General features: G+C 37.2%; 3 protein-coding genes across 5 annotated transcripts in view; 1 reads left to right on the top strand and 2 right to left on the bottom strand.

Annotated features, from left to right (window-relative positions):
• Positions 1–2,207, bottom strand: part of rhbdf1a (rhomboid 5 homolog 1a (Drosophila)) — a 62,767-nt gene extending 60,560 nt beyond the window's left edge. The window contains exon 1 of the mRNA XM_088069153.1: positions 2,069–2,207. The gene's annotated coding sequence lies outside the window, so the exon portion shown is untranslated. The remainder of the gene's footprint in view (positions 1–2,068) is intronic.
• mpg (N-methylpurine DNA glycosylase) lies at positions 1,735–4,849 on the top strand. Its single transcript, XM_042504218.2, has 3 exons — positions 1,735–2,220; positions 3,624–3,828; positions 4,039–4,849. The coding sequence occupies exons 1-3, from the start codon at positions 1,960–1,962 to the stop codon at positions 4,488–4,490; spliced, it is 918 nt and encodes a 305-aa protein (XP_042360152.1). The 5' UTR covers positions 1,735–1,959; the 3' UTR covers positions 4,491–4,849.
• Positions 4,850–4,860: 11 nt separating this feature from the next.
• On the bottom strand, positions 4,861–23,629 carry nprl3 (NPR3-like, GATOR1 complex subunit). 3 transcript variants are annotated; one of them, XM_088069155.1, is made up of 14 exons: positions 23,215–23,629; positions 20,992–21,061; positions 18,007–18,045; positions 17,123–17,255; positions 15,535–15,609; positions 14,361–14,514; positions 14,130–14,211; positions 13,880–14,017; positions 12,002–12,158; positions 10,863–10,969; positions 10,494–10,623; positions 8,952–9,141; positions 8,663–8,855; positions 4,861–5,044 (listed from the first exon to the last, which is right to left on the bottom strand). In XM_088069155.1, exons 1-14 carry the CDS (start codon positions 23,405–23,407, stop codon positions 4,999–5,001), a joined length of 1,707 nt encoding a protein of 568 aa, XP_087925281.1. In that variant the 5' UTR covers positions 23,408–23,629; the 3' UTR covers positions 4,861–4,998. The 3 variants fall into 3 exon arrangements, with proteins under 3 accessions (XP_087925281.1, XP_042361593.1, XP_042361594.1); XM_042505659.2 differs by lacking the exon at positions 4,861–5,044 and adding an exon at positions 5,387–6,892; XM_042505660.2 differs by lacking the exons at positions 4,861–5,044; positions 18,007–18,045 and adding an exon at positions 5,387–6,892.
• Between the last annotated feature and the right edge of the window lie 931 nt (positions 23,630–24,560).

Below are 24,560 nucleotides of genomic sequence, written 5' to 3'. Positions count from 1 at the left end.
AACATGTAAAAAACTATTTCCAAAAAAGAATCTAAAAAGCATAACCAAGGTTTGTTTTCAATCTTCTGTTAGCAATACATCTCCAAAATGTATCAATGTATTTCTTCAACAATCTAAATGACACAACATAACATAACATCTATATCCATTCATTCTCTCTCATTTACTCGCATCTAGCTCTTGGCCTGTCCATCCATTGTTACATTACTTAATGCATGCAGCCATTTCAGCTTCAGGGTGATCGCTGTGCCTCAGAACAACAACGCAGTAAACTTGCACTTTCCTGATAAAGTTGTGGTTTGTGGCATGGCACCATGTCACACACTGTTAGTCTTCCACAAAGCCACATGGCCCCATGATGCCTGGAGCCAAACTGGCGCCATCCACTTCCTGGGCACAAGCAGGCGAGAGCACACCAGCTCTATTTATAACCTCTTATTAAAGCGGAGTGTTTTCAAATGAGGCTGAAAAGATAAGACAGCTACAGGAAAAGGCCACTGTTCAGGGAGGTAACCTCTCAGCAAATTTGGCTTTTATTTGCAGCAGGAAGCAGGACTGTAATCATCACTGGGGGGGTGCAACTCAAATCGACACTTTCTATGACCTAATCCCTGACGTGTCTGGGGGGAATTAACCCAAGGAGACATTTTTAGAAATTTGGCAGCTTAACTGACCATTTTAGAGCAATTTAAAATAGAAGTGTCAGATCAGGGGTTCTCACAGTTTTGGGGACTTAATTGCCATTTTAGAAAACCAGTATATGATGAAGCCCTGCGCAGAAAAATTCCACATACTATGACTTTTTATGCCATAATATACTATGACTTTTGATAACATTTTTATTTTTATGGCATATCAACACCTTACATAAACTATAACAATCGAGTGATATTGCCAACTGGACAATCGCATTACATTCTAGTTTGCTTTTTAATTTATTTAAAAGTGATGAAATATCGAGACAATACAATGTTTTACATTGATTTCACGCCGCATTCAAGCAACAGCTTCTGCTGGGGTACGGCAACGCCCCATGCATTCACCACACACAGAACTGCAGTAAAAAAAAGGAAAAAAAAAACACACCCAACCCCATCAAAAGTATTCTTAAAAAACACCCCAAAAACTCCAAATTATCTAAAAAAAAAAACCCTCATTTTTTTTTTCAAAAATAAAAAACATAAACTCAAAATCCATTAAAAAAGGAATTGAAAAAAACCCAAAATGTTAAATTATCATATAAGAAAAAAATGAATCAATAAAAAAATAGGAAAAAACTTAAATGTTTATCAAAACAGTTGGCAAATTCATTTTCTATCAATCAACTAATTGATTAATCAACTTACCCTTGCAGCTGTACTTTTATAAACTGCTTGATAATTTTATTTATTTCAAAACATTTTGTTTAATTCTTGTAATGTTTTAATACAAAAATCTTAATATGTAATCTCACTAAAGTGCTCAGATAATTATAGTGAAGTAAAAAGTAGTGGGGTAAAAGTATAAAGTGGCATGGAAAAAATACTCAAATAAAGTATAAGTACCTCAAATCTGTACCTCTGTCCACCACAAGTAAGAAGTAAATGTTGGACTTTAAAGTCCTGTTTGGGAATTTTTGTGGGGAAAAAAAACACATAAGCTGGACCTTCCTCCTCATAGCCTGGAAAGACATCCTTAATGGGAAACAGTAAACAGCAACATAAACAACATCAAAACACATATTTGCAGTGACGTCTATGAGCGTGAAAGGGTGCGCGGTCCCTTTAAGAGATACAAAACAATCGCTCATTTCCTGTATGTTAGCGTTAGCATTGATCGACCTAAAGAATCACATACATGATAAAGAAAATAGTTTAAAAAACACAGAAACGTGCTACAGCGTCATGCAAAAGACAGTGAGGGTGTCGTAAAAGTACTTTTGAATTTTTACCATTTGCGTTTAGCGGTTTCGTTGATATTATGATGGCAGGGAGAAAAAGAAAGATGCTAGCAGTAACAGTCGTAACAGCAGCTGAACAAACACTAAATAAACGCAAAAACCAGACGAATGTGACATTAAATGTTTCACCTATTGAGCTGAAGAAGAAGAAGTGTGAAAATGCTCAAAGTGCTGAGACGGAGCGAAGCCATTATTTCTCCAAAAACGGGCTGCAGCAGAGACTGGGAGAGGAGTTTTTCAACCAACCCTGCATCGGTTTAGCTAAAGCATTCCTCGGCAAGGTAATGCCGCCTCACCTGCGTTTTACATCCGTCTATAGAGTTTGGATGATTTCTTAGACGACCTAAGTCAACACTTCAACCTATCAAAGCTGCAATGGCCTGAGACAGCACAGCCTTATGTGAAAGTCTCCACCTCTGGTTGCTTTGTGTTTCATTCATGCAGGAGCTCCACTCAGTAACCTGTCAGTTCAGTCCATTTCATTTTTAATTGAAATAAAGAAATATTGTATTTCAGTAGCTAAAGCTTTGCAAAATCTGAAATGCTTCCCCTTAATTGTAGGACTGTAACCAAAGATAATTTTATTTTCATGCTGAACCCTTTGACTTAGGTAGGCGATGATTAACAAAAGAAACGACCAAAAAAAGCAAATCAGTAAAAAAAAAACAAAAAAAACAAAACAAAAAAAAACAACAACAAAACAAGGTAATGAATGGGGGAAAGTGCTGAAAAATAATAATAAACGTGTAAAATAAATTCAAATATGTAATTATGATTAATTTTTTTTCTTTAAAAAAAAACAATTCTCTAAAGCTACTGATTTCTTGCTGATTCCCCCCCATGATTTTATTAGAAATTGCACCAATTTGCTCAGAGTTCAAAGGTTTAAATACTTTCTAAAGGCATCTGAAAGCAGCACAGGAAAAGTGATATGCTCCAGGTTTTGAAAGGGTTAATCAGTTATTTTTTTCTTTAAACATAAATATCTATAGTCTATAGACAGCAAATGTCTTTGTGTGTAATAATAAATTATGCCCACTATAAGTTCCCAGAGGCCATGATCACATCCTCGAATGTCCCAGACAGCTTAAAAAAAGAAAATATTCACATTTTTTTTGTTGTTGTTGCCATTTTGGCTTTAAAGATCAACATCACTATACTTGTGCTGCATTCGGACACCTTTCACAAGTATTCAATACTTTTAACCTTGAGCAAACTGGTTTAGTAAAAAAATAATAATAATTAAAAAAAACATGAAGAAAAAAAGGCATTGAGCAACTTTGCAAGAAATGTCCCACAAATTGCAAGAGATTATACATTTGGAAAATCTTTTTTTTAATATCTTTAGCTATGTGTATAGTTATCATGATATTTTTTTTCTAAATTGCTATAATTTTAAGCTGTTTTAGGTAATTTCCTTGTTTGTCTGTTTGTTTGTCTTTTTCAATTTTGTTTGTTTTGCTTTGTTTTGCTTTTGTTTTTGCTAATTTTCAGATAGTAGTCTACTTGTACTTTTTACTCATATCTTGCTAATTAATTTCTTTTGAAGTTGCTCATTGCTTTCTTCTCATGTTTTGAAAGAAATAAAGCCAATTTGCCCAGGTTTCAAAGGGTTAACATTCTGTCAATTGATTAATCCTAACAAAACATTAAACATTATCCGTCCTGCCTCTTGTGCCTGCAGGTTTTGGTCCGCAGGTGTGCAGATGGTGCTGAGCTGCGAGGGAGAATAGTGGAAACTGAAGCCTACCTCGGAGGGGAGGACAAAGCCTCACACTCAGCAGGAGGCAAACGCACTGAGAGGAACACAGCCATGTTCATGAAGCCCGGCACAATCTACGTGTATCCAATCTATGGCATCTACCTCTGTATGAACGTGTCCAGTGAAGGTAAAAGCGTCACCCACTAAAGGTTGTGATGGATGCATGCAGACAGAAAAAATATATTTGCAGTTTAATGTGTCCTCTAAGTGTCTAGCATTAATATGGCACATTAAATCAACACAGCAGTGTTTTTTTATCGTTGGTGGGTAAAAGGTGAAAGGAAGGAGACAGAGTGGAGCCTTACTGACTGATGCATATTGTGTGTTGTATTCGCAGGGGAGGGTGCTGCCGTGCTGCTGCGGTCCCTCGAGCCCCTGCAGGGTCAGCCCGTCATGAGGCAGCTGAGGGCGGCCAGACGCAAAGAGGGAGCCCGGCAACTGAAGGACAAAGAGCTCTGCAACGGACCTTCCAAGCTGTGCCAGGCTCTAAATATACCTCGCTGTTTTGACCGTAGAGATCTAGCCTCAGACCCCGAGGTGTGGCTGGAGAGGGACCCAGACACAAATCCAGCAGAACCACAGGATATAGTATCTGCACCGCGCATTGGGATTGAGTCTCATGGGGAGTGGGCCAAGAAGCCTTGGCGGTTTTATCTTCGTGGGCACCCTTGTGTTAGCGTGGTGAATAAAGAGGCAGAAAGACAGTCTCCGTCTGGAAATGTAATGAACAATTTAGGTCCCTCAGATGTGCAGTCTGACACAGGACAGCACAATGTCAAAATGACTTAACAGGAATATTTCTGAAACTACTCTGCCATCTGTTCCCTTTGTGGACCATTTAGGCAGTATAAAAACTGAAGAAAGTCAAAATGATAGAATAACCCCCAACAGTGGTTAAATGCCTATTCCAATCTACGGTAACTAAACAAAATGTTTATCATCCATTTTGTAAACTGCAATTTTTATCGACTATCTAAGGCAATGATAAAAAGTTATACTGGAAAGGTTAAGTTTCAGACAGCTAGAGCTTAATTAATCAGTGCCTATTAAAAATATAAATTCTTAAATGACATTTACTCACTAATGGGCATTTTTTGTCAAGGTCTTCCATCTGTGTTTTTTAATAAACATTCAAACTTGGGAAAGATTCTCTGCCGAGTGACTCAGTGATTTCACAGATGTTTGGATCGCTCTGCTTGAGCCTGTCTGATGTTTGGAGTCTTCTCTTTTCTTGCCGTCTTTCGCTCCCCACCTCTGGGATTCCTGAGGAGAGGTAGCTGGAGGTCTGGAATGATCATTACTCAGTATGCCCCTCTTTGGTCAGCACAAACGATCTCACACATCTGGGAGAGGGAGATGAAGTTATGCACTGATTATGAAATACTGGGCCGATACCACTGCTTTTTTGTTGTTATTGTTTATTATTTTTTTTATTGTTGTTAATTATTCCCTTTTTGTGCCAGGGAAACAAATAAATCTTCCTCGTAAAAAATAGCTTAAGTGTCAGTCTTTCGGCCCTTTAAAACCCTTTCTTAAAATGCACATAAACTCAATCACATAAACAACTTTTAAAATAAACTTCTTTCATATGAAAACATTCTTTTAAAAAAAAGTAACTGCTTCAAACGCTGCATATATCATAATTCCATTTCTAATAGGGATGATTTTTTTGTAGGCTGACACGGAGGTTAGTCGCCCAGGTTCCCTCTAAAAAAAGCCGATGGGAATTTTCTCTTGGATTATGGATAACTGCAGAAAATGAGCTCTGTGGCAAAAAAAAAAAAACATGTAGGATACTTAAATGTTTTGTTTAGTAAGATGATCTTCACAAATTATCATCACTTTAAAGCATAAATGCAATTGCAATAAGTAAAAGGCTATAATTAGACTATAAACGAACTACACTGCAGTCACATGACCTAACGTCACCAACACAACAAGGCTGTAAAATCGTTTTCGGTGTGATTTAGCCACCTAGCATCCACCATGTTAAAGACAAAAAGACTTTAAGGTTTGTAAGTATTTACTGACATATTTTATGTTGTTGAATAAAATGTGAGTCTCTTAAGAGGCAGTGTTAACCAAAAACCCATAAACTCAATAACTTCAAGACAAGGCAGCTCAAAATGGTAAATTGCTAACTCATTTCTAGGTTTTAGGACTCATTTCTGCACTACTCTGTATCTATTTTACATTGCTGTGAAAACATAGGAAGAACTCTCCTTTAAACAGCTGTATATATTCAAGTTTCTTGCCAAAAACAAAAGTCTACATGATTACAGTTGAACAAATCATTAGATCATTATAATTTACCTTTGGCCAATACTCATTTCTACTGAACAGAGCTTGAACACATAATAACGTAACTCAAGGCAACCCTGTGAGCTGTTAGCGGCTGCTACAGGCTGCTAATAGCTAATGTAACTAGCTCTACTGATGCTTTTAACACAGATTTGTAGCTCACACTGTAGCATTATCAGAGAAAAAATAAGGGCATCCCCTTACAGGTTGAAAGTGAGTCTACATCTTTTTGCCCTGAAGGATGTCCCGGGCAAGATCTCAGTTCATCCCAAACAAGTAAAACTAGTCTCAAGCAATGCTTTTTAAAGTGCAAAACTGACATGACACAGCAGAAAAACATTGGCCACTACCATCTGTCAATGTCATCTTATTTGCCAACAGGCCACCAGCAGCCAACAAGGAGAATATCAGGCGATACCAATGTGCTGCCAATCAATCATGCATCACTCAAACTACACCCATCTTTCAAATATTCAGAGTGAACAATTGAGGCGTTTCTGATATGTATAAAATAATTTAATATTGTAAACAAACATTTGGCCCATAAAGGAAAAAAAAACCACTTTCTACATTTTGTAAATCTGCACTCATGAACGCAATCATTGTGTCAGTTCATTTTAAAAACACCGTTGAGCAATAGCACTTAGCTGTGAGCACCGCAGGCTAACTGCTCACAAGCTGACATTTCTTCCAGTTGGTGAGAGCTGATACAGTCGATATGCCACTACTCCATGGGTGACTGAAAGATTGAAATAATGGGATCCTCATGGTTGGTCACCACAAGGACACTGCGGAACTTGTCAAACAGCGTCTTGAGCTGTGAGCGCCTCATGTTCTCATTGTACATAATCTCTTCCAGGTGGTGATGTCCCCGGAAATAGTGCAGCAGCCTGGAAGCAGTCAACATAACAGGCGGACAAAATGGGTTGAGAGTTTCATTGAATTATTAGCTGTGCAAATCAACCATGAGACAGATTTTTTTGCAGCCCTGATTAAATTTTTCCTTACTGTGCAGCAGTAGGTAGCACACAACACTGATTACCGTACTGGGATGTTCTAGACATTTCCTATTTTAAACCTGCACTCAACTAACAGCTGGCAAACTATCGCAACTCTCCAGCCAATATTTTCTGATTAGATTTCCCAATATTCTGTGAATGCAATTAAGAGAAGTTTACTTTCCAAACCGATGCAAATGTCTTCTTTTTTTCCTGTGAGAGAAGGCATTAGCAGTGATTTATAACAACGTGAATCACTGGATGACTCACTAAAAAGCGCACCCCATCTGTTAAGGCGCCTTAAGGCTGTGTGACAACAGCAATCGTGGAAGGTTATTGTAAGTCACACTGTGTAAAATGGGTCTATCTGTTTTGGTAAATCTTGGTCTCAATCTGTGTCAGATTGTTCAATATCGACTGATTGACGACTGATGATTTCTCTCATGATTTTCAATATTTTGTCACAGACAGCCCCAAATTGCAAAGTGTGAAAGGGCATTTCATCTGACTGTCTAAAAGCAAACAGCAGTGGAGAGCTGAGAAACATTTAAAGGTAGACTATGTAGGAATTATTGGTTACCATTTGTGAACAATATCACGTGGAACAGGTATAACCAAACAACTTCATTTTAAGACTTCTAATGTTGTGTTCGCATTAAGATTACGTAAAAAGACAATGCATGACTCGAACAGACGCAAATTTGTAGCGGGCAATATGAATGATGCAATGGGAATGACACAAATACACAGTATTTTCTAGTGCATGAGAAATTAGCATGATGCTGTGTTTCAGAAACCTTTCAGTGCTGAGAAGTAGTTTAGATTTCCTGACATTAATGAGAATCAGAAAAGGAGGACAAATTTATTGTCTCTGTCTGCTCACACCCAGAGTGTTACCACTCTCCGTCAGTACTTTACAGAGGCTCAACAAACCAGGAGAGGGCTCAGAGATTAGTGACAGGAGCCATAGGACTACATGAGAAGTTCTGAAAATAAGTTTTGTGACTTGTGTAAGCTATTTTGTTGAGTTAATTCTTAGCAAAATGCTATTAGTGGTTTAAGTTGGTCTTTTATTGTGTAAAGTAAGCAAAGGAAGGCATGAAGCGTAATGCGCTGCTGTGACAATAGGAAAAATAAAGAGTGTTGTTGTCTTGTTTCATGTAGGTTCAAAGCCTGGAGCCTCTGAGTTCACTGTGTTTATATTATTTGATTCTAGCTATCGGTTGTACTTAACTACAAACCACTTCAGCCATTAGCCACCTGCCCCAGGACAAGGACTAACAGCCACCCTTAAGAAAGCAAACCCCAGAATTATTCCCGTTCCCTATATCTGCATTTTTATTTCGGCTCTATCTACGAATTTCATAGCTTCCTTTGGATGTGTGCTGCTTGCAGTCTGGCACCTGTTGGCTACCTTTTATATAAAGTCAGTGCTGCGCCTGGAAACATCCCAAACGCCCAGAAACATCCCGAACACAACAAAATAAGCAGGCAGAAGAATAAACCGCTACACACTACTAGTCTGTCATAGGTAATCATTGAGAGGAATTACTTTCACATGAGTCTATACACTGTTTTGTTTTTAGAAAAATCCTGCATAGTGTACCCTTAATGAACAGATAAAAAAAGCACAGATTATGCACTAGGCTTCTTCTTAATTACCTGGCGAACATCCGCAGATCCTCTGGATTTTGTGCAGCCGGGATGTTGAGAATAACCTGCCTCTCATGTTCTGACAGGCTGGCAAGCAGCGTCTCTGTCATCCTCTTGTTTAGTGGCGAGTCCCCACCAGGCAGTAGCTCCGCACTGGAGTTGTCCATACTGGGACTGGTGAGAGTCATGTCATCACTGCTGGCTATACACAGGAGGTAAACATATGATCATAGGTTACATATTACCATGTTACACTTCTAAAGAGATGGGCAGAGAAGAGAGCTGAGTGAGGATATACTTGGGGAGCCAAAGCTGAGGGCGCTAGGGGTGCTGAGACTGCGGCCTCCTACTCTGGCTGCCAGTGGAGGGTCTTCATCCCTCATCCCGGGCTCATCCTCGCTGGGAGGTACCAAAAGGCAGACATAAGTGTGCAGCTGGATCAGCAGGCGGCGCTGGAGCATCCACACCACCATCTGGATCAGCTGGGCCTGGTCAAGAGCAGAGCAGCAAACTGCATCAAGGCTGAGCGCAGGATAAAAAGTGAAGCTCAGCACGCTCCTGTCCCCAACCAGGTCAAATGTTTTTTATCAGCCGTGGGTACCATACGCGCTCAAAATAGAGCCAAAAGAAAGAGCCCTGGCTCTGATCTTGTTCTCATGAAAAATAGAGGCTGCAGAAGCTGGAGCTTATGTCCCTTTGACATTTATAATTCAGCGCCGACGCTCCAGCAGCTATGCCAAAACAAGACGAGTGAGCGGAGAACACCAGATGGTTCTGCTCTTACAACACAGTGTCCAAATTTACAGGAATGACTTTACACAAGGGATTAACACGGACACTATTATTTCACTTTTGTTTAACTTCTACAAAAATGTCTGTTGGTGTTCATAATGGCACGATCAATTATTCTTCAATATAAAAATGTGGTATTTCTTCAAACTAGAAACATCTCTTCACAATTACAATTGTTTTCAAGAGAGTTCACTTAGTTCAGTTTTTCAGAAGAAGACTGACAGTTTTTTTGTTCTTTCTGACTGAAAACGATACATATAAATCACATTATTCCCTCCGCCCCCCAAAAAACCATAAGAAAATAAAGCTGACTTACACTAAAAACAGAGGTATTTAGTTCATTTTTTCACAGTATAGTATAGTATAGTATAGTATAGTATAGTATAGTATAGTATGTATTTATTTAGGGCTGACCCGAACGCTTCAAAGCTTCAATCTCAACCCCTTCAAACCCAAAAATCCCAAATAGCTTATAAATTAAGAAATAGTAATTCATCCAACATTATTCATTATGCATCAATAATGATTATTAATTATTCTCAAGGACATTTAAATGTATATTTTTTCTATGTTTTATCTAGTTTTGTGACTCTGACAGTTTCACCACCTATAAAATTTTTTTAGCAAGATGTCAAAAAAGGTAAGTGCCTTGAATAGTTTCAAAATTTATGAAGACGACCCCAAAAAAGTTGTGTGCCAGACATGCCAAAGGAAACTGGCGTATCATAAATATATATAATCATCTTGGCAAATAATAATTATTATTATATTAATATTAATATTAATATTTATATAAATAATGTAATACATATTATATTTATATTATAATAATTATCCAGAAAGAGCCTGGGAGAAAAGAAAAAGGGCTCTTTATCGAGACAATTTGTAAATATTCAGTGTTTTCCTTTACCACACTTTGTTTGGTACATGCAAAACCGGAGAATGGTTCTAAAATAAGTGTCCTGTAATCATGTATAAAGGGCCAAAAAAAGTGTGACACTTAAATAAAAATAATTAATGACAATTAATGAAAATACAATTGTCCTACCTCCTGTGCAGGAGCTTCCAGAGGGTTTCTGAACTCGGCCAGTGAGACAGGCAATGAGAACTTGGCTAACATGGAGGGCAGATCATGACCAGGAAACTGCTGTGCAAACTGCTCAGCCAACGGTGAGTATCTATCCGGGTAGAGATCGCAGACATTATTAACACAGCTTTTAAAAACATAATTTTCAACGATGATGTCAGGAAGAGGCTATTTAAAGTTTTATCTACACAGAGGAAAATTACAAGTGCTGCCAATTACCCAATCCAGCTCTTTCATAAACACATTTAATTTAATTTGTTAATTTAATTTAACAAGCCATATCATGTTGTAATATAACAACATGGTTAATATCCCATCATGGACACTCACAGGCAGATGTTGGCATGAGGAGACAGCATGTAGACGTTGTTTTCACATAGCGGGTAGATTATGATCGCTTTGCCCCAATAAACCAAGTGAGCAGCAATTTGAAAAATCTGAAAGGGAAAATGATTTGCACATGATGTAAAATAATCTAAATAAAAAATACTTTACACCTGAAAATCAACAGAAGAAGAGAGATATAAGTAACACGTTCTTTTACAGCTCAGACTTTAGTGGTCTTAGATGTACATACTATATTTTGTCCACTAGATGGGAGTAAGACACCATCAACACAGTAATCTCTCTGTGTGAACAACTTCAATTGGTCATCATTTACAACTGGTTGTCACTATTATAGACAAAAAATCATAACTTAGTTACAATGATATGGTTCATTTTATGGACAACCTGGATGCAGACATTTTATATATTGTTTGCTTGTGATTACTTTGGCTAAATATCACTCATACTTGTAAGTGGAAAGGATGTACTCCCTCTTTCACTGTGTTCTTAGCCAACTACACCAAGATGCTAAAATATATGGAGAAAATAAATATTAAAGCTAAAAAACTGTAAATATTTATATCTAGGTCTTTGCTGTTTTAATGTCTCTACTTCTCTCTTTTGTGTTTTTTTATTTGTCTCTTCTTTTTGTTTATATTGCCTTTTGGTTTAAAAAACCTTTTTTCTTTTTTGTTACATTTTATTTCGTAATTTTCAATATATTGGTATCTCTATTGATCTTTTGTATTTGATTGAATTGTGGCTAAATTCTGTCCTTTGTCTTCATATATCTATTTCATGACTTGTTCTGTATATTTCCCTTATCTTAGGTATACAGTATTGTTCCTCTTTTTGCACCGTGTTTTCCTATTTCTAATGGTTCTGTTAAAGTGCCACATACAGCTGAAGGTATCATGATCGTCTATTAAAAATGTTCTGTTGACATTCATTTTGTCTTTTATTTACACGGAAAAGGCTTTACAAGACAAAATAATCACTAAATTATTTATTTCTGAATGAGCTTAAGGACTGTACGCAGTTATAAATATTTAGGTGTTTCTAATTTTAAGATAGATTTTGAGATCAGAGAATGACATCTAGAGTTGTAAAGTGCGCTGGTGATGCAGGCGGTGGAACTGTACCTGAAGTAAGGCCAGGTCAGCATCCTGTGCGAGCTGCTGCAGGTTTTTCACAGCTGAGCAGGTTTTGATGAGGCGCACCATTGCAGGCGAGCAGTCCAGAGGCAGCTGGCTCAGCAGTGCCTTTTCATTTTCCAGAAGCAGCAGAGCATGATAGGGTCTGGAGGATCAAACAACAGAAGACACAGTCTATGAATACATAGAGCTCATCTTTAGAGAGGCTTCTGCAGAATCCATTTTAGCACCAGCCTGCACAACAGAACAACTAAGTGTATCTGAAAGCATGAAAGCAGCACTCACATTAATTACTTATCAAATCGTCTTTCTGCAGAGCTGTTACGATTTAATCATTTAAATGCACTCACACTAATTTCACATGTGCAGCTTCAAAAGGCAAAAACGAGGAGACAATCACAACTCTGATGTAAGTATGCTTAAGTATCAATAGGTGGCAGTATGGTTCACAGAATACTGGCGAGGTCACTTAAGAGGCTTTGAATAGTAAGCCGGTATTGAAGCTAATGAAATACACAGCATTTAGTTAGCAATTAAACACGCAATACTACTTTGACATGCCAAAATGACAGAGGATTATACTCAGTTTCAAGGATCAGAGACTTCTTGTTAAGTAAGTTGGCCTGTGGGTCAGCAGTTGGGCTCAACATGAGGAAAACTTTGCGATTTGCGATTGTAATGTGATTACAATCTTACTTACAATAAATATGCATTAAAGTGTGCTCATCTCGCCTTTCTGCTGCTTTCAGTGCACTGCTAAAATACAACAAAGTGCTTAAAATTTTTTAAAAAAATGATAGGAAATTATTCCCAACAGTTTTCTGTCAAACAAATTTAACATTTAACTAAACACAGAAGGCACACATGAAACAAAAGAATGACAGTTAGATTTCAGCATCTATATGTGTTTAGTGACATTAAAGTGAAATTTTCTACTGTCATTTAACTAAAAAATCCCAGAGTGCAACACTGCAGTCTTTTGCAATGTGTTTATAATGCAAGTTTATGTCATGATGACAAAGAAAATGACTGACTAGGTTGACTTAGCGTATTCTACCTTTATTATTCTGAGATGACAATTACAGACTCATTTTGGAGTTTTGCATGACTTGCAGCCAAGTCTGATTAACAAATTAACACTATGCTGCTTTCCGGTTCTATTCAGAAATAAGGTTGTTAAGTATGAATGAGTATAAATGAATATGAGAGCAAATAAGAGACAAATATTTCATCTTTCCTCAAGAAATGTTGCATTTGTAGACAGAGAAGAAGGAAACTACATTAATAACTAATAATAAATATTATAAATCATATGTCGTAAATTAAAATGTAGCATATTTATATGTAAAACCTCAATATCAATAACACTTATTACAGAATTTAGTAATCATTTCAGTCATTTTTTAAGCAAAACTATAAAACATTTGTTGGTTTTAGCTTCTTAAACTGGACAATTTGCTGCTTTACTTGTCATTTATGATGGTAAATGATGTATGAAGAAGTAAATGTGTGATAGATACAAAAGAAGAACTTTAAGGATGCCAGTTTGGGCTCTGGGATATTGCAATGAGCATTTTTCACAATTTTTGAGCATTCAATAGACTAAAAGATGAATTATGAAAATAATCGGCAGATGAAACAATAATGAAAATCATCTTAAATTGACAGCCCAACTCTACGTCTTTTCTCTTTCAGAAAGGCAACATTGGGTGGAGTATCTATGGTCAGTTATGATAGGCCTTTTTTTCAGTGTCACATCCCACAACTGCTGATTGAGGTGTTGCCAGAAGTGTAGCTCTGAAAGTTTAAGCCCACAAAAAACAGTGTAGAAACTAACTATTCTGTGCATAAGAAGTAAAAACACACCTTATAGCCTTAAGGCTGCGCTCTAACGCCTCAGGGGGGATATAGTTGCCGCCAATCCTGTGGATCTTGTGTGGTAAACAGAAGCTCACCTCAAGCCAGTTGTTAATATGTAGTCGCACTACGCCGGTTGTACAAAGGCTGCAAAAACATGAATATTAGAGTCAGCTGTTTGAAAAATGTATATTCTACATAGTCAGAGAAAGGGAGAAATAAAACAATATAAAAACAAATAAAATAGTAAATTACACACCTGTCATAAGCCTCCTTCAGGTCTCTGGCTAGTTTGCATTTAGGAAGAATTTGTCTAAATGGGGACTGAGGACTTTCATCCGCTTAGATCAGGAAAAACAGACAACAAAAACAACAATCAAAATAAGCTTTCACAATTGTAATACATCATCACAACATCCTGACAGGCCACATGGTACTATAACAAATACAGAATTATACCCAATGATAGTGCAAGACCTGCGTATCTTACTTTCTGTCACAGTGGTGATCTCATCCTGGACGGCCAGCATCAGTTTGGCCTCTCTGGTCAAGTACTGGCAGCGCCGCTCCTCATGCTGCAAGGCTATGGCAATACGGCGTGACAAATTATGCATGCAGCTGATCACTGATGGGTCAGCATTTGCCTGTAGAGGCAAGAGATGAGACGAAGGGAGACACTTTTAAACTGTTGTATTTTTGATAGAAACATTTAAGTAATACATATACAACTTGGTGATTAGTCTTTGACATTGCATTTGGAATAAAGGTGCTTTTATTTGTAGCTCAGTTAAATTAATGTCAGCCAGTTAACTTTTAAACATGAGCTTTTAATATAAAAATGATTTCTGTGCTCTTTCAGGGTAAGATTTTAGCATGCATGTAACTTAAAGATCAATAAAACTATAAAAAGATCCAATTATTACATACAATTCAAATAATAGTTGCACTACATATGTTGACAGCTACGAGTCACCACTTGCAATGCAACCTTTATATATATTTAGATATCTTTTTGCAGAATACATATAAAAACAAATAACACCACTAATCTGTATTAATGGACATATAGAATCATAGATATTTATATATCTATAGATATATTATATAGATATTGTGTAATACAAACATAAAATATTATAAAAAATACACAAAAATTACCCCCATTTGCAAAAACGCACTACTATATTAAAATAACCCATCTAGTTAACATTATTTTTATGGAAATGTACGGGTGCGAATACCACAGTTACTAGACAGATATAGTTGAGAAAACATGACTAAGCACTTCTCACCCCATGTCAGCTGTACTGGATACAGTGACTCAGCATGGGCAGGGACAGGCTGTGCCATGTTGGGGCAGAATGATTACGCAGAGCACATAGGCCCCTACTCGCTCTGACTTCCCATGCTCTCACAGATAGGGTATACAGGAATATTATCACCCATACACACCTCCTCCCACTCTCAAGACACACAGATTAAAAGACAAAAAATGTGTGTCCCACCCACAGCCAGCTGACTTAATGGTGCCATAATTAAAAATGAAAATATCAATTCACAATACTATAACTTTTATACACCAATTGTTTTAACTTGCAGAGCAAACAGCTAGAGAATCAATCTTTAAAATCTGTCTAAAAAAAATATAATAAGAGTTTTCGTACCCGTAGTGCAAACACCACATTAAACAAGATCATCGTAGGCATTTCCCTCTTAGGTGAGGGATCTGTCTTAGAAACCTGCACAGAAAGAAAACAAGTTTTTTTAGTGTTTTTTTTTTGTTTGGTTGTTTTTTAAAGATGCATAACATGAACATGTTTAAAAGAGAATTATAACTGTAAACCTACAGTGTGCAGATTTAGATATGACATGTCAATACTGAATGTAAAATACTGTTAAATTCCCAAATATAACACAATAAAAGTTGCACCAGCACAATGTTTTGAAACAGAGTACAGTATCTCTGCCAAAAATCAATGTTTCTAACCTGAAAAATTCAGCTTTTATTGACACTGTGTCAGCGAGGTGTTGATTAAGCTCTATTCATGTACAGTACATGTTGTTATATTATATGACACTTAACTGCAGGTTGTTCCTATTATTCTCACAAAACAACTTATATATTATTAGACTGCACTGTTTTTCTTTTTTTGTTTTTTTTTTTCGGCTCCTTTGCTCTGTTTTGGTCTCATTGGCTTTATCTCTTTCAAATACCTTCATCTTGGCAAAACCGCAGCAAATTCATCATCATACAAACAAACAGTCAGCAGGGGGCGCTGCTGACTGTTTGGACTTTTGTGCCAAATTTCAAAGCTAAAATAAATTGAGAGGATCACGGTGAAATGAAAACAGCCTTATCGCCTCACAAAAGCCAGAAGAGAAAAAAAAACAGAATGTGGTCATTTTTAATCTATATTATCAATCATGGGAAGAGCTGCAAATATTCATCAATTAATTGATTAGCTGTCAAGTATTTAAATTAATTGCTAATCAATTAAAATGTCTGAGTAATTTTTAAAGAAGAAAAAAATTTGTAATTCTCTGATTCCAGTTTCTTCTTCTCTGTGAGTACTTTCTGGTTTCTCTCCTCCTTTTTGAAAACAAACTGAATCTCTTGGGGCTATGAACAAAACGTGTTGTCTACAATTTACTGATGTTCCAATGGACATCTTACGTATTGGCCAATGCTACTGGTAGTAATAGATGATTGTTACGTCCAGCAACTCCACAATTCTGCTTGAAACAGCATTTCATACGGCTACTGTTTCAAAATCAAAGAAAATATTTTTTAATCACCGAACTCACTTAGGATTGTGGTACTACGCATACAGCGCTACATATTTTTTGAATTTATGAACGACTGTCAAAATCAGCAGAGAGAAGTTTGTAGGTTTGCAGCATAAAGGCAGAAGTAGCAGCTATATTACCTAAATTTATTCCCAAGTGGGGCACACATGCACAGAAAGAATATCTTTACTCCAATCACAGAGAAACGATCAGATTAAATGTTATCGTTACGAGGAAAATTCCTACCGATCAGGCCAGTCTCTTCCAACTGAGGTGGTTGCATGAGGCATTTTTATTCTGATCTGACTTTTATTCTGACTATTAGGGGAATATTAGGGTCCATATAAATGTATCTTTGTGACAAGCTATCTGACCAGAGGAGCACTGCATAACATCTTGTTTACCCTTGGATTTCTGTACAAATCTAGAATGACTTATTTTAATGAGACTCTGTGAGTTGCTTGCCTGGATGATGGGAGGATGCTGAAGGAGAGTAGGGTGACCCACAAATCGAACATTGTCTATCTTCAGTTCAAACTTCTTCCCGCACATGTCAGATTTGGTGGCCAGGATGGTGGCGAGGATGATGTCCGAGAACCTTGAAGAAGGAAGAACAGCCCGAATAAGAGAAGTGTGCAGGGTGTGATGAGAGGGGCAGAGCACAGAAACAGCCGGGATAAATAAGAATGTTTTAAATTAGCTGTTTGTTTACAATTTTCACATTCCTGTCTATGAAAGGGGTTACGTTAATCAGATGCATCTGCCTGTAATGTAATTGAACAGTACAAATAAAAAAGCTTGTGTGGCTACTGGAGAGGAGAAAAGAGGAAGAAGCCTCCTTGCAGAAACAGTGAAGTCGCTGTATGAATTAAGAATGTGAAAGACACATGCTGGTTTGACTTAAGTAACTCATGCTGCAGTCAAAGGGATAAAAATCATGGCGTTAACTTCCAGAAAAAAAAAATCAAACACACTATAGACTTACCTCTCCAACGCAATTTTAAAAGAATGTGTCATAGTTAGTGCAGTTTGCATTTGATTTATATGTTGTTTTGTAATGCTGACTCTACATGCTAAAGGCAATATAATCAATGTGAATTAAAACTTTAATTATATTTTTAAACTGTTGGATTTTTATTTAAATGGCATATAGTTAAGAGGAGAACAAAACTGAAATCCTGAATCAACCAAAGTACCGATTCACTGGATCTGCTGCTGATAATTTACAAGGATTTTACTGAGATCAGAGTTGGGGATCCATATAGGACACAAAATAGGAAAGAAGGGGATAAAAAAAGACAGGGGTGATCTAAGCGAAGGAAAGGTGGTTTAGAATGATTTGGTCTTACCCTGCTACCAACTGTTCGTCAGTTAGTGGAGATTGTTCTCTGAAATGGGAATTGGGCCATAAAAAAGAAGAAAAAAGCAAACAAAAGGGAAAATGCAACACACAGTTGGGCTGAATGCATAAAATGGACATCAGAACAACCCAAACAAACATGTGATACTGTGATGTGAAAATGCTGGTCTGCATGTTGATTCGAGAAAATTAGCAATTTACCCTGACTAAGCCTAAATGTCATTAAAGTTGAAATATGTGAGATTAAATGCCAGTTCAAAACTGCCATAAAAGCAAATAAAAATGTTAAATTACTCAAAAAGATACAGTAAAGCTACTTAATGTAGTCATGACCAGCCACTTAAAGGAATACTTCACCCCCAAAATGATCAATTATGTGTCAATTACTCGTCCTGTGTTACCATGCATTTGTGAAGAAAACATTGTGCCTCCATGGTTAACCATAAATCCGAAAGCAGAATTTGTTTGATGAATTGGAGTAAAAGGGGAACTATGTTAAACAACAGCGACACTATATTAAAACATAGAATTACAAACTCTCACACAACTTGTGCAGTATAATCAGAGTTTTGCATGAACAGCGTAGGCGTGCTACTCGTCCCTGCATGACAGCATTTATGTTAAAGTGTTTTAAGCCCTGTCTGCAAGTATACAACTATTTAAAAAAAATTTTTTTTCCTCTACATATTAGCCTCTCGTCCATGTGCAAACAGAGTTAAGGTCAATAAAATGGAGAATTTTGAAAATGCCCTCTAGAAGGAAGATTTTTGTAATCTTCTTGTGTGTGAATATGTTAAACGAAGTGTTTGGGAAACGATGACAACAATAGCTATGGGTGACTAACATCAGTTTGTTTGCGTTTTGTTAGCACTGCTTGGACTAATGAATACTTTGGCGTCTGCTGCACCCTGTAATATTTGGTTCACCTCAGCAAACGCCGTTTAATGTCTACCAGAAACGGCAGTTTTGAAACAGACCCGGATGAACCAGCAAATGATGGAATCATTTTAAGAGTGTGATTGTTGCTGAAGGAAAACTTTTGTGTGTCCAGAGCATCACTTGTGTCTTTGAATTAGCTCCTTTGGCCTCATATAGAAGTGAAATCCACGGTGATGAGATCCACAGTTGGTGTTTTAGAGAGGTAACGTTGCATATACACTTCACTACCCTTGAGACACGGGGAGACTGCAGATGACAGCGAACACCGGTGGGCCTTTGGATTCATGTTCACCTTCTAATGTGGACAAAGTTATTTTATAAAACTAAGATTGTATGAACAGAATTTCTTTTAAACAATTTTAAATATATCGAAATATGTGTAGACGGGGATTCAAATAGTAAGGGCACCCGACTGGATAAATGAGATTACACTGCACAAGGTGTGTGCGAGTTTGCATAGAAATGTTTTGATATAGTTTTGCTGTTTTTAAACATGGCCCACTACTACCAAAATGAATTTGTAAAAAAAAATCTGTTTTTGATTTATTCATTCACTGTGGAGAAAAGCAGAGTTTTCTTCACGAATTCAACAGAATATAACATGAATCAATATACAAAACGATCGTTTGGGAGAAGAAATATTCCTTTAAATGCTGCACATCATTTAATACTGTTTTTTATAAAGCTATTACTGTGTGACTTCAAACTGTTCAAAAGGAGTCCACAGGATTTAACAAAGACAAAAATGACATGTGTCCTATATACTAAATGCTCAAATCATTCCGATAAGGTTCTGTTGTGCTGTTAACAGTTTTATATACCCTAGTTTAACCTCTCTAAAAGGTCATATAAGGTCATGCTTTTTTTCTTGTTTGAAATGGGAGTCTGGTGGGGTCAAACTGAGCGAAAGAAAAAAAAACTTGTGCCTGTTTGCCTGTTTTATCTGCCTGGTGAGCTGTAGTGATAAAACAGACTTTAAATTATCTGCTTCTTACAGCCCTGTGAAGTAATTTCAGCCAACCAACAACTGACCAGCATGACCATCCATAAAGCAGAAGCAATGATGAAAACTAAATGCTGTTTCAAACAACAGGCAAGACAGAAAGGTTCTCTGTCTGATATTTTCATTTTATTTTTATTTACAGGCATCAACAACAGTGAGGAGATCAAATTCTGTCCATGTTTCCTTGTTTGGGAAATTGTCCTTTCCTTTTACACTTGCTGCTAATTTTATAGTGTGCATTTGTGGCTACATAATATTTTAATTCTGCATATTTTTACTACTTTCAGTGGTTCTATGCATGCTCATGTGGCTCACAGCCAGAACATTTTATACCATAAATAACAGAAGATCATTGGTTAAATATCTGCCGCATCCAACAGCAACCTTCTTTTACCCTCTGGATAAACAAGTAGTCCTCTCGTTTCATCTCTTAGCTTTTGTAAAATCATGATGTACCATCCTTTTTTTTATATGATCAATGCGCATTTATAATCTTATTGACAGCTTCTCACAAACTTATTGTTTAGTTTAAAAAGAGTCTAATGTGGTTTAACTTGTTTATTTAAGCATGTGGAAACTATTTGTGCCCTGTTTTCTGATGACCAGGGCTAACAAGAAAATAAAGTCACTTGAAGGGGAGGTTTTTTTTCTATTGCTAGTTCAGATAAGCAAGCGTATTCCAACAGCAGCTGGCGCTATGACAAATTTCAAGGGACATTTCGACATATGGTGAGACGATAGCTTTAGCTTTAGGAGCACCACCCATACAGCATTTTCTTTTAAGTATATTAAGGAGTTTAATGTTGCTCACACCACAAGGGTTAAATAAAGCATGCTCCTCAACTCCTCTTGAAAAATACTATGAGGTTTTTTGGGAAAAAAAAATACAAAAAAAAATCAAATAACTTGGGGAGGAAAAAGCTAATGAGAGTAAGTGGCTTAAAATATCTTCAAATTGGCAGTGTGTCCACCTACATTCAATTTACAAACTAATTCAAAATCCACAAAAAGAAATGAAGACCAACTAAATACCTTGAATCACCATCCTGATCTTCAAGACCATCCCCGGTTGTGTTCAGAGCATATGGACTCCGTTGTTTCCCTTGTGGACAGAGATAAACGTGTTAGTTTACATGATTATTGATGCCAGTTAAAAACAAATTTTAAAAAAACAAACAGGTGTCAAACCAGTGTGTGTGTCAAACGTGTCAGAGATGTGTTATGTGACCTCAATATGCTCTTTTACTGTTTAAATCCCAATAGTACTGTTTGTTATTTTTGAGGGTCGGTCTCTGTGTTGATAAAAGTCTAATCCAGACATTTAATTCTCTTTGCCAAAGCAGTTTTGCAGTCATTCTTGACCTATTATTGCCATTTTAGGCATACGTCCAATTTATGATATGCTGCAATGACAACAAACTTAAATGAAAGTTATACAAAAGTCAAATCTCAGACATATTACTAGGGGTGTAGATCACAACATTATATGATAATATATTGATTCTTTGGAAAACAATACAACATTTACTGATATCACAAATATGATAACACTGTTTGAATATTCGGGACGGGGTTGCACTTGGACAGAAATGTTGAGACAGATGTACAATGAGAATTTCAAAATAAAGGCATTTCATAACGATTACAATATGTATCAATATTTTCATTTTGCATCAGTTATATTAGATGGCTACTACTTTGTAGTCAGATAACTCTGTTTTACAGGGTGTGACTCTAATAGGGATGCACGATAATATCTGCATGTCATCAGTGTTGGCAAATAACAGCTTTAAAAGGAAATATCAGCACTAACCAGATATGAACTATTCTGCCAAAATGACAGGCCGACAAGATGACACTTTAATTATGCGACTTTAAAAAGTTGATATAGGTCAAATTTGCCCTGATTTTAGCTATTGTCAGGACTGTCTTGGGGAGACCATCGTCCAAGCCTGTTAAAGTGGGAGGAATTTAGCATTTTTTGTTACAAATTTGATGCATAAGAATAAGTAGAGCAGATTTCTTGTTTTGCCCAGTGAATGTGTAAATTTCAAAAAGCATTGTATTTTATGTCTACATCTGCCACCAGTGGGTTATCGCACTAAGAGCAGACGTAATATGTAAATTCCACAACAGGAGAGACTTGATGTTCTATGCAATTAGGTAGAAAATATAAGCACATATGTCATTGTCGGCATTGACAATCACCCAACATGTCGCAAAATATCAGCATATTGGAAATCAGCGAAATATTGTGCATCCCTAGACTCTGAATTTGAAGTAATCATCTAAATCGCAGTTTACTGTAAGCTCAAACAACCTATTAACATACCAGTGTGCAAAACAACAGGAAGAGTTTTTCAAAAAAGGGGAACAGTGTACAAAAGAGGGGTTTTCCATCACATAATGACAGAAGCGCCATGTTTGCTTGAAACTGAAAACTGTGGCTTCACACACTCCAGTCAGTAAAATACATATAACTAGGCTGCTGTATGGAGGTGTATCAATGCTCAGTGGATTCCATGTTCCCCAGCATAGTATCCTCTTAGTATCACAGGTTAGACATTTTTAAAGAGTTTTCTGTCAATGTTTCCACCCTAAGTCAAATGTTCAGTGCATGTTTTCCGGAGTCAGTATGTTGAAATGGCTCACCTACAGCCATTGGTGTAATGTAACGAGGTGAAAATGACTTATTACAATGCTTTATATATACATATATATCAAAAGGTGTCGACCAATCAATTTTGAGCTTTGGCCTTGTCTTGAATGCAGCCTGGTATAAATACACAAGAGGATTAGTATTGTGTATCTCATATTGTCTGCTCTAGAGAGTTCAAGACATGCTAAGTGGAAAGGGAGGTCACACTAAATAAATGCATCTTTAGACCGAGTTAAGGCTGAAATATGCACGTTTTTAATACTGTGTACATATCTTCTGTTATTTTAGTAAAAAGAGTACTGAGAAAAAAAAACATTGCTACAATAACATAGGGGCCAAAGACTTGTACACAGTACAGTAGGTTTACATCGAGAGACGGATGCTCAAAGCTCTACACATGGCTAGACTAGGCCCTCGGAAACATAGGCATGACCCCCAGCTGTATAATATAGTGAGTGTTTGTAGCCTTGCCCAGCCTCTGTAGGTGTGTAAATATGTGAAAGTGCGTACACGAAGCCACCGAGTTTATCCCCTGAATAAAGTGTAACTCATATCAGCATTGATTTCTCGGCTAATGCTACTTCAGCTAATCCTACCTTTAAGAGATGACGGACATTCAGCCACTCTTTGGAAAGGGTATCGGAAAAGCAGTTTGTTCCCTCGACTGCCAGAGCTAACCAGTATGACGCTAATCGGGCTGGTCTTATCGCCACTTTTGTACACGCTGTTTTGTGACTGACCGTACATGGATTTTCGGTCACCTGGTAACCCGGCTAATGGGTTAAACATGATGTTAGCATTCTAGCTAACTTCGCGTTAGCTGCGACACAGTAGAGTCGGTCGCGAGCTGTGACTGTTTTCTACAACCAAACAATGGCTTTAGCTTGTTGAAGGCGAAATAATGTATGCCATGCAATAGAGACGAATACAGTCTGACTGGTTTTGACTGGAAGACCTGGTTGTAAAGTCTATCCTACCGCACATCCATATACTGTCGCTGCCATTGTTATGTGTCACCTTGAAAAATGTCCGGCCGGAACAGAATATTCGGCGATAGGATCCCCCTGCTCCAGCAATAGCTTTCCTGAATGCCAGTTCAGGTATCTAGCTATTTATCAGTCTCACTGACAATAGCTTGGTGTTTAACGATGAATTACAGATATTCTACAACATTGTAAAGCAACGTGTTACCCGCATAAGGGAAACAATGTCTCATAAAGCGTGCAATACAAAAAAAGCTAAATCTTCAGGGTCAAAACATGCAGTAGCCACATGATGTTACGAACAGCGTTAATCAGTTACATTTAACAGTGTCACGTAATCAAATTACAGAATAAATGTAATTGTAATCCATTACAAAAGATGTGTCATTTAATAACAGTCATCTATCAAGATGTTGGTTACACAAAGGGGTTACATCCAAATATATTTTGAGGGTAAAAGCACTGCAACCAAACACCGCAGTGAAATGAATAAAACCACAACCCACCATACTGTACCTTAGGAGATATCACTGCACAGTCTTATATATGTAGGATACTTATCAGGGTGCACGCGCAGCAGCACCTGAGGATTTATATAACTTCCGGCACCCAAAACCCAGTTACTATTTCAAATCAGTAACATCTAATATTTAATATTTAATATTTAATTGGCTAGACCAACAACTTTAAATTGATAAGATAGCCTAATGTAAAATCCTTTAGCTGGCCCGGGGCTCGAGACCCTCCCCTGGAGTCAGTTTTAGGGTTAGTCTTTGGCGCTGGTCCGGCTTCAGTGACTTTTGACTACAATGACTGATTGTGGGACACTAGGCTTGTGAAAATCTATTTTAATCCAGAAAATTATACCCCAGATCTATCAGGGTTTTTACGTCACAGCTCAAAAATCCCAAGACTCATTGATTTCGATCTCGAAATGCACCGTTTTAAATGAGCTGGTG

The sequence above is a fragment of the Plectropomus leopardus genome, chromosome 18, assembly GCF_026936395.1.
Source record: "Plectropomus leopardus strain MGB_pleo_1.0 chromosome 18, ASM2693639v1, whole genome shotgun sequence".
NCBI classification, from domain to species: domain Eukaryota; kingdom Metazoa; phylum Chordata; class Actinopteri; order Perciformes; family Serranidae; genus Plectropomus; species Plectropomus leopardus.
This window is presented reverse-complemented; position numbering and strand designations above follow the sequence as displayed.

Bases quoted from the DNA above. Each gene is read 5' to 3' on its own strand.
- mpg (XM_042504218.2), top strand. From the start codon at position 1,960: ATGATGGCAGGGAGAAAAAGAAAGATGCTAGCAGTAACAGTCGTAACA. The intron at 2,221-3,623 runs GTAATGCCGCCT...TTGTGCCTGCAG, and splicing joins CTAAAGCATTCCTCGGCAAG to GTTTTGGTCCGCAGGTGTGC. The intron at 3,829-4,038 runs GTAAAAGCGTCA...TTGTATTCGCAG, and splicing joins TATGAACGTGTCCAGTGAAG to GGGAGGGTGCTGCCGTGCTG.
- nprl3 (XM_042505659.2), bottom strand. From the start codon at position 23,407: ATGTTTAACCCATTAGCCGGGTTACCAGGTGACCGAAAATCCATGTAC. The intron at 14,515-15,534 runs GTACGAAAACTC...TTGCCTCTACAG, and splicing joins ATGTGGTGTTTGCACTACGG to GCAAATGCTGACCCATCAGT. The intron at 6,893-8,662 runs GTAATTAAGAAG...GACTGCTTCCAG, and splicing joins GATCTGCGGATGTTCGCCAG to GCTGCTGCACTATTTCCGGG.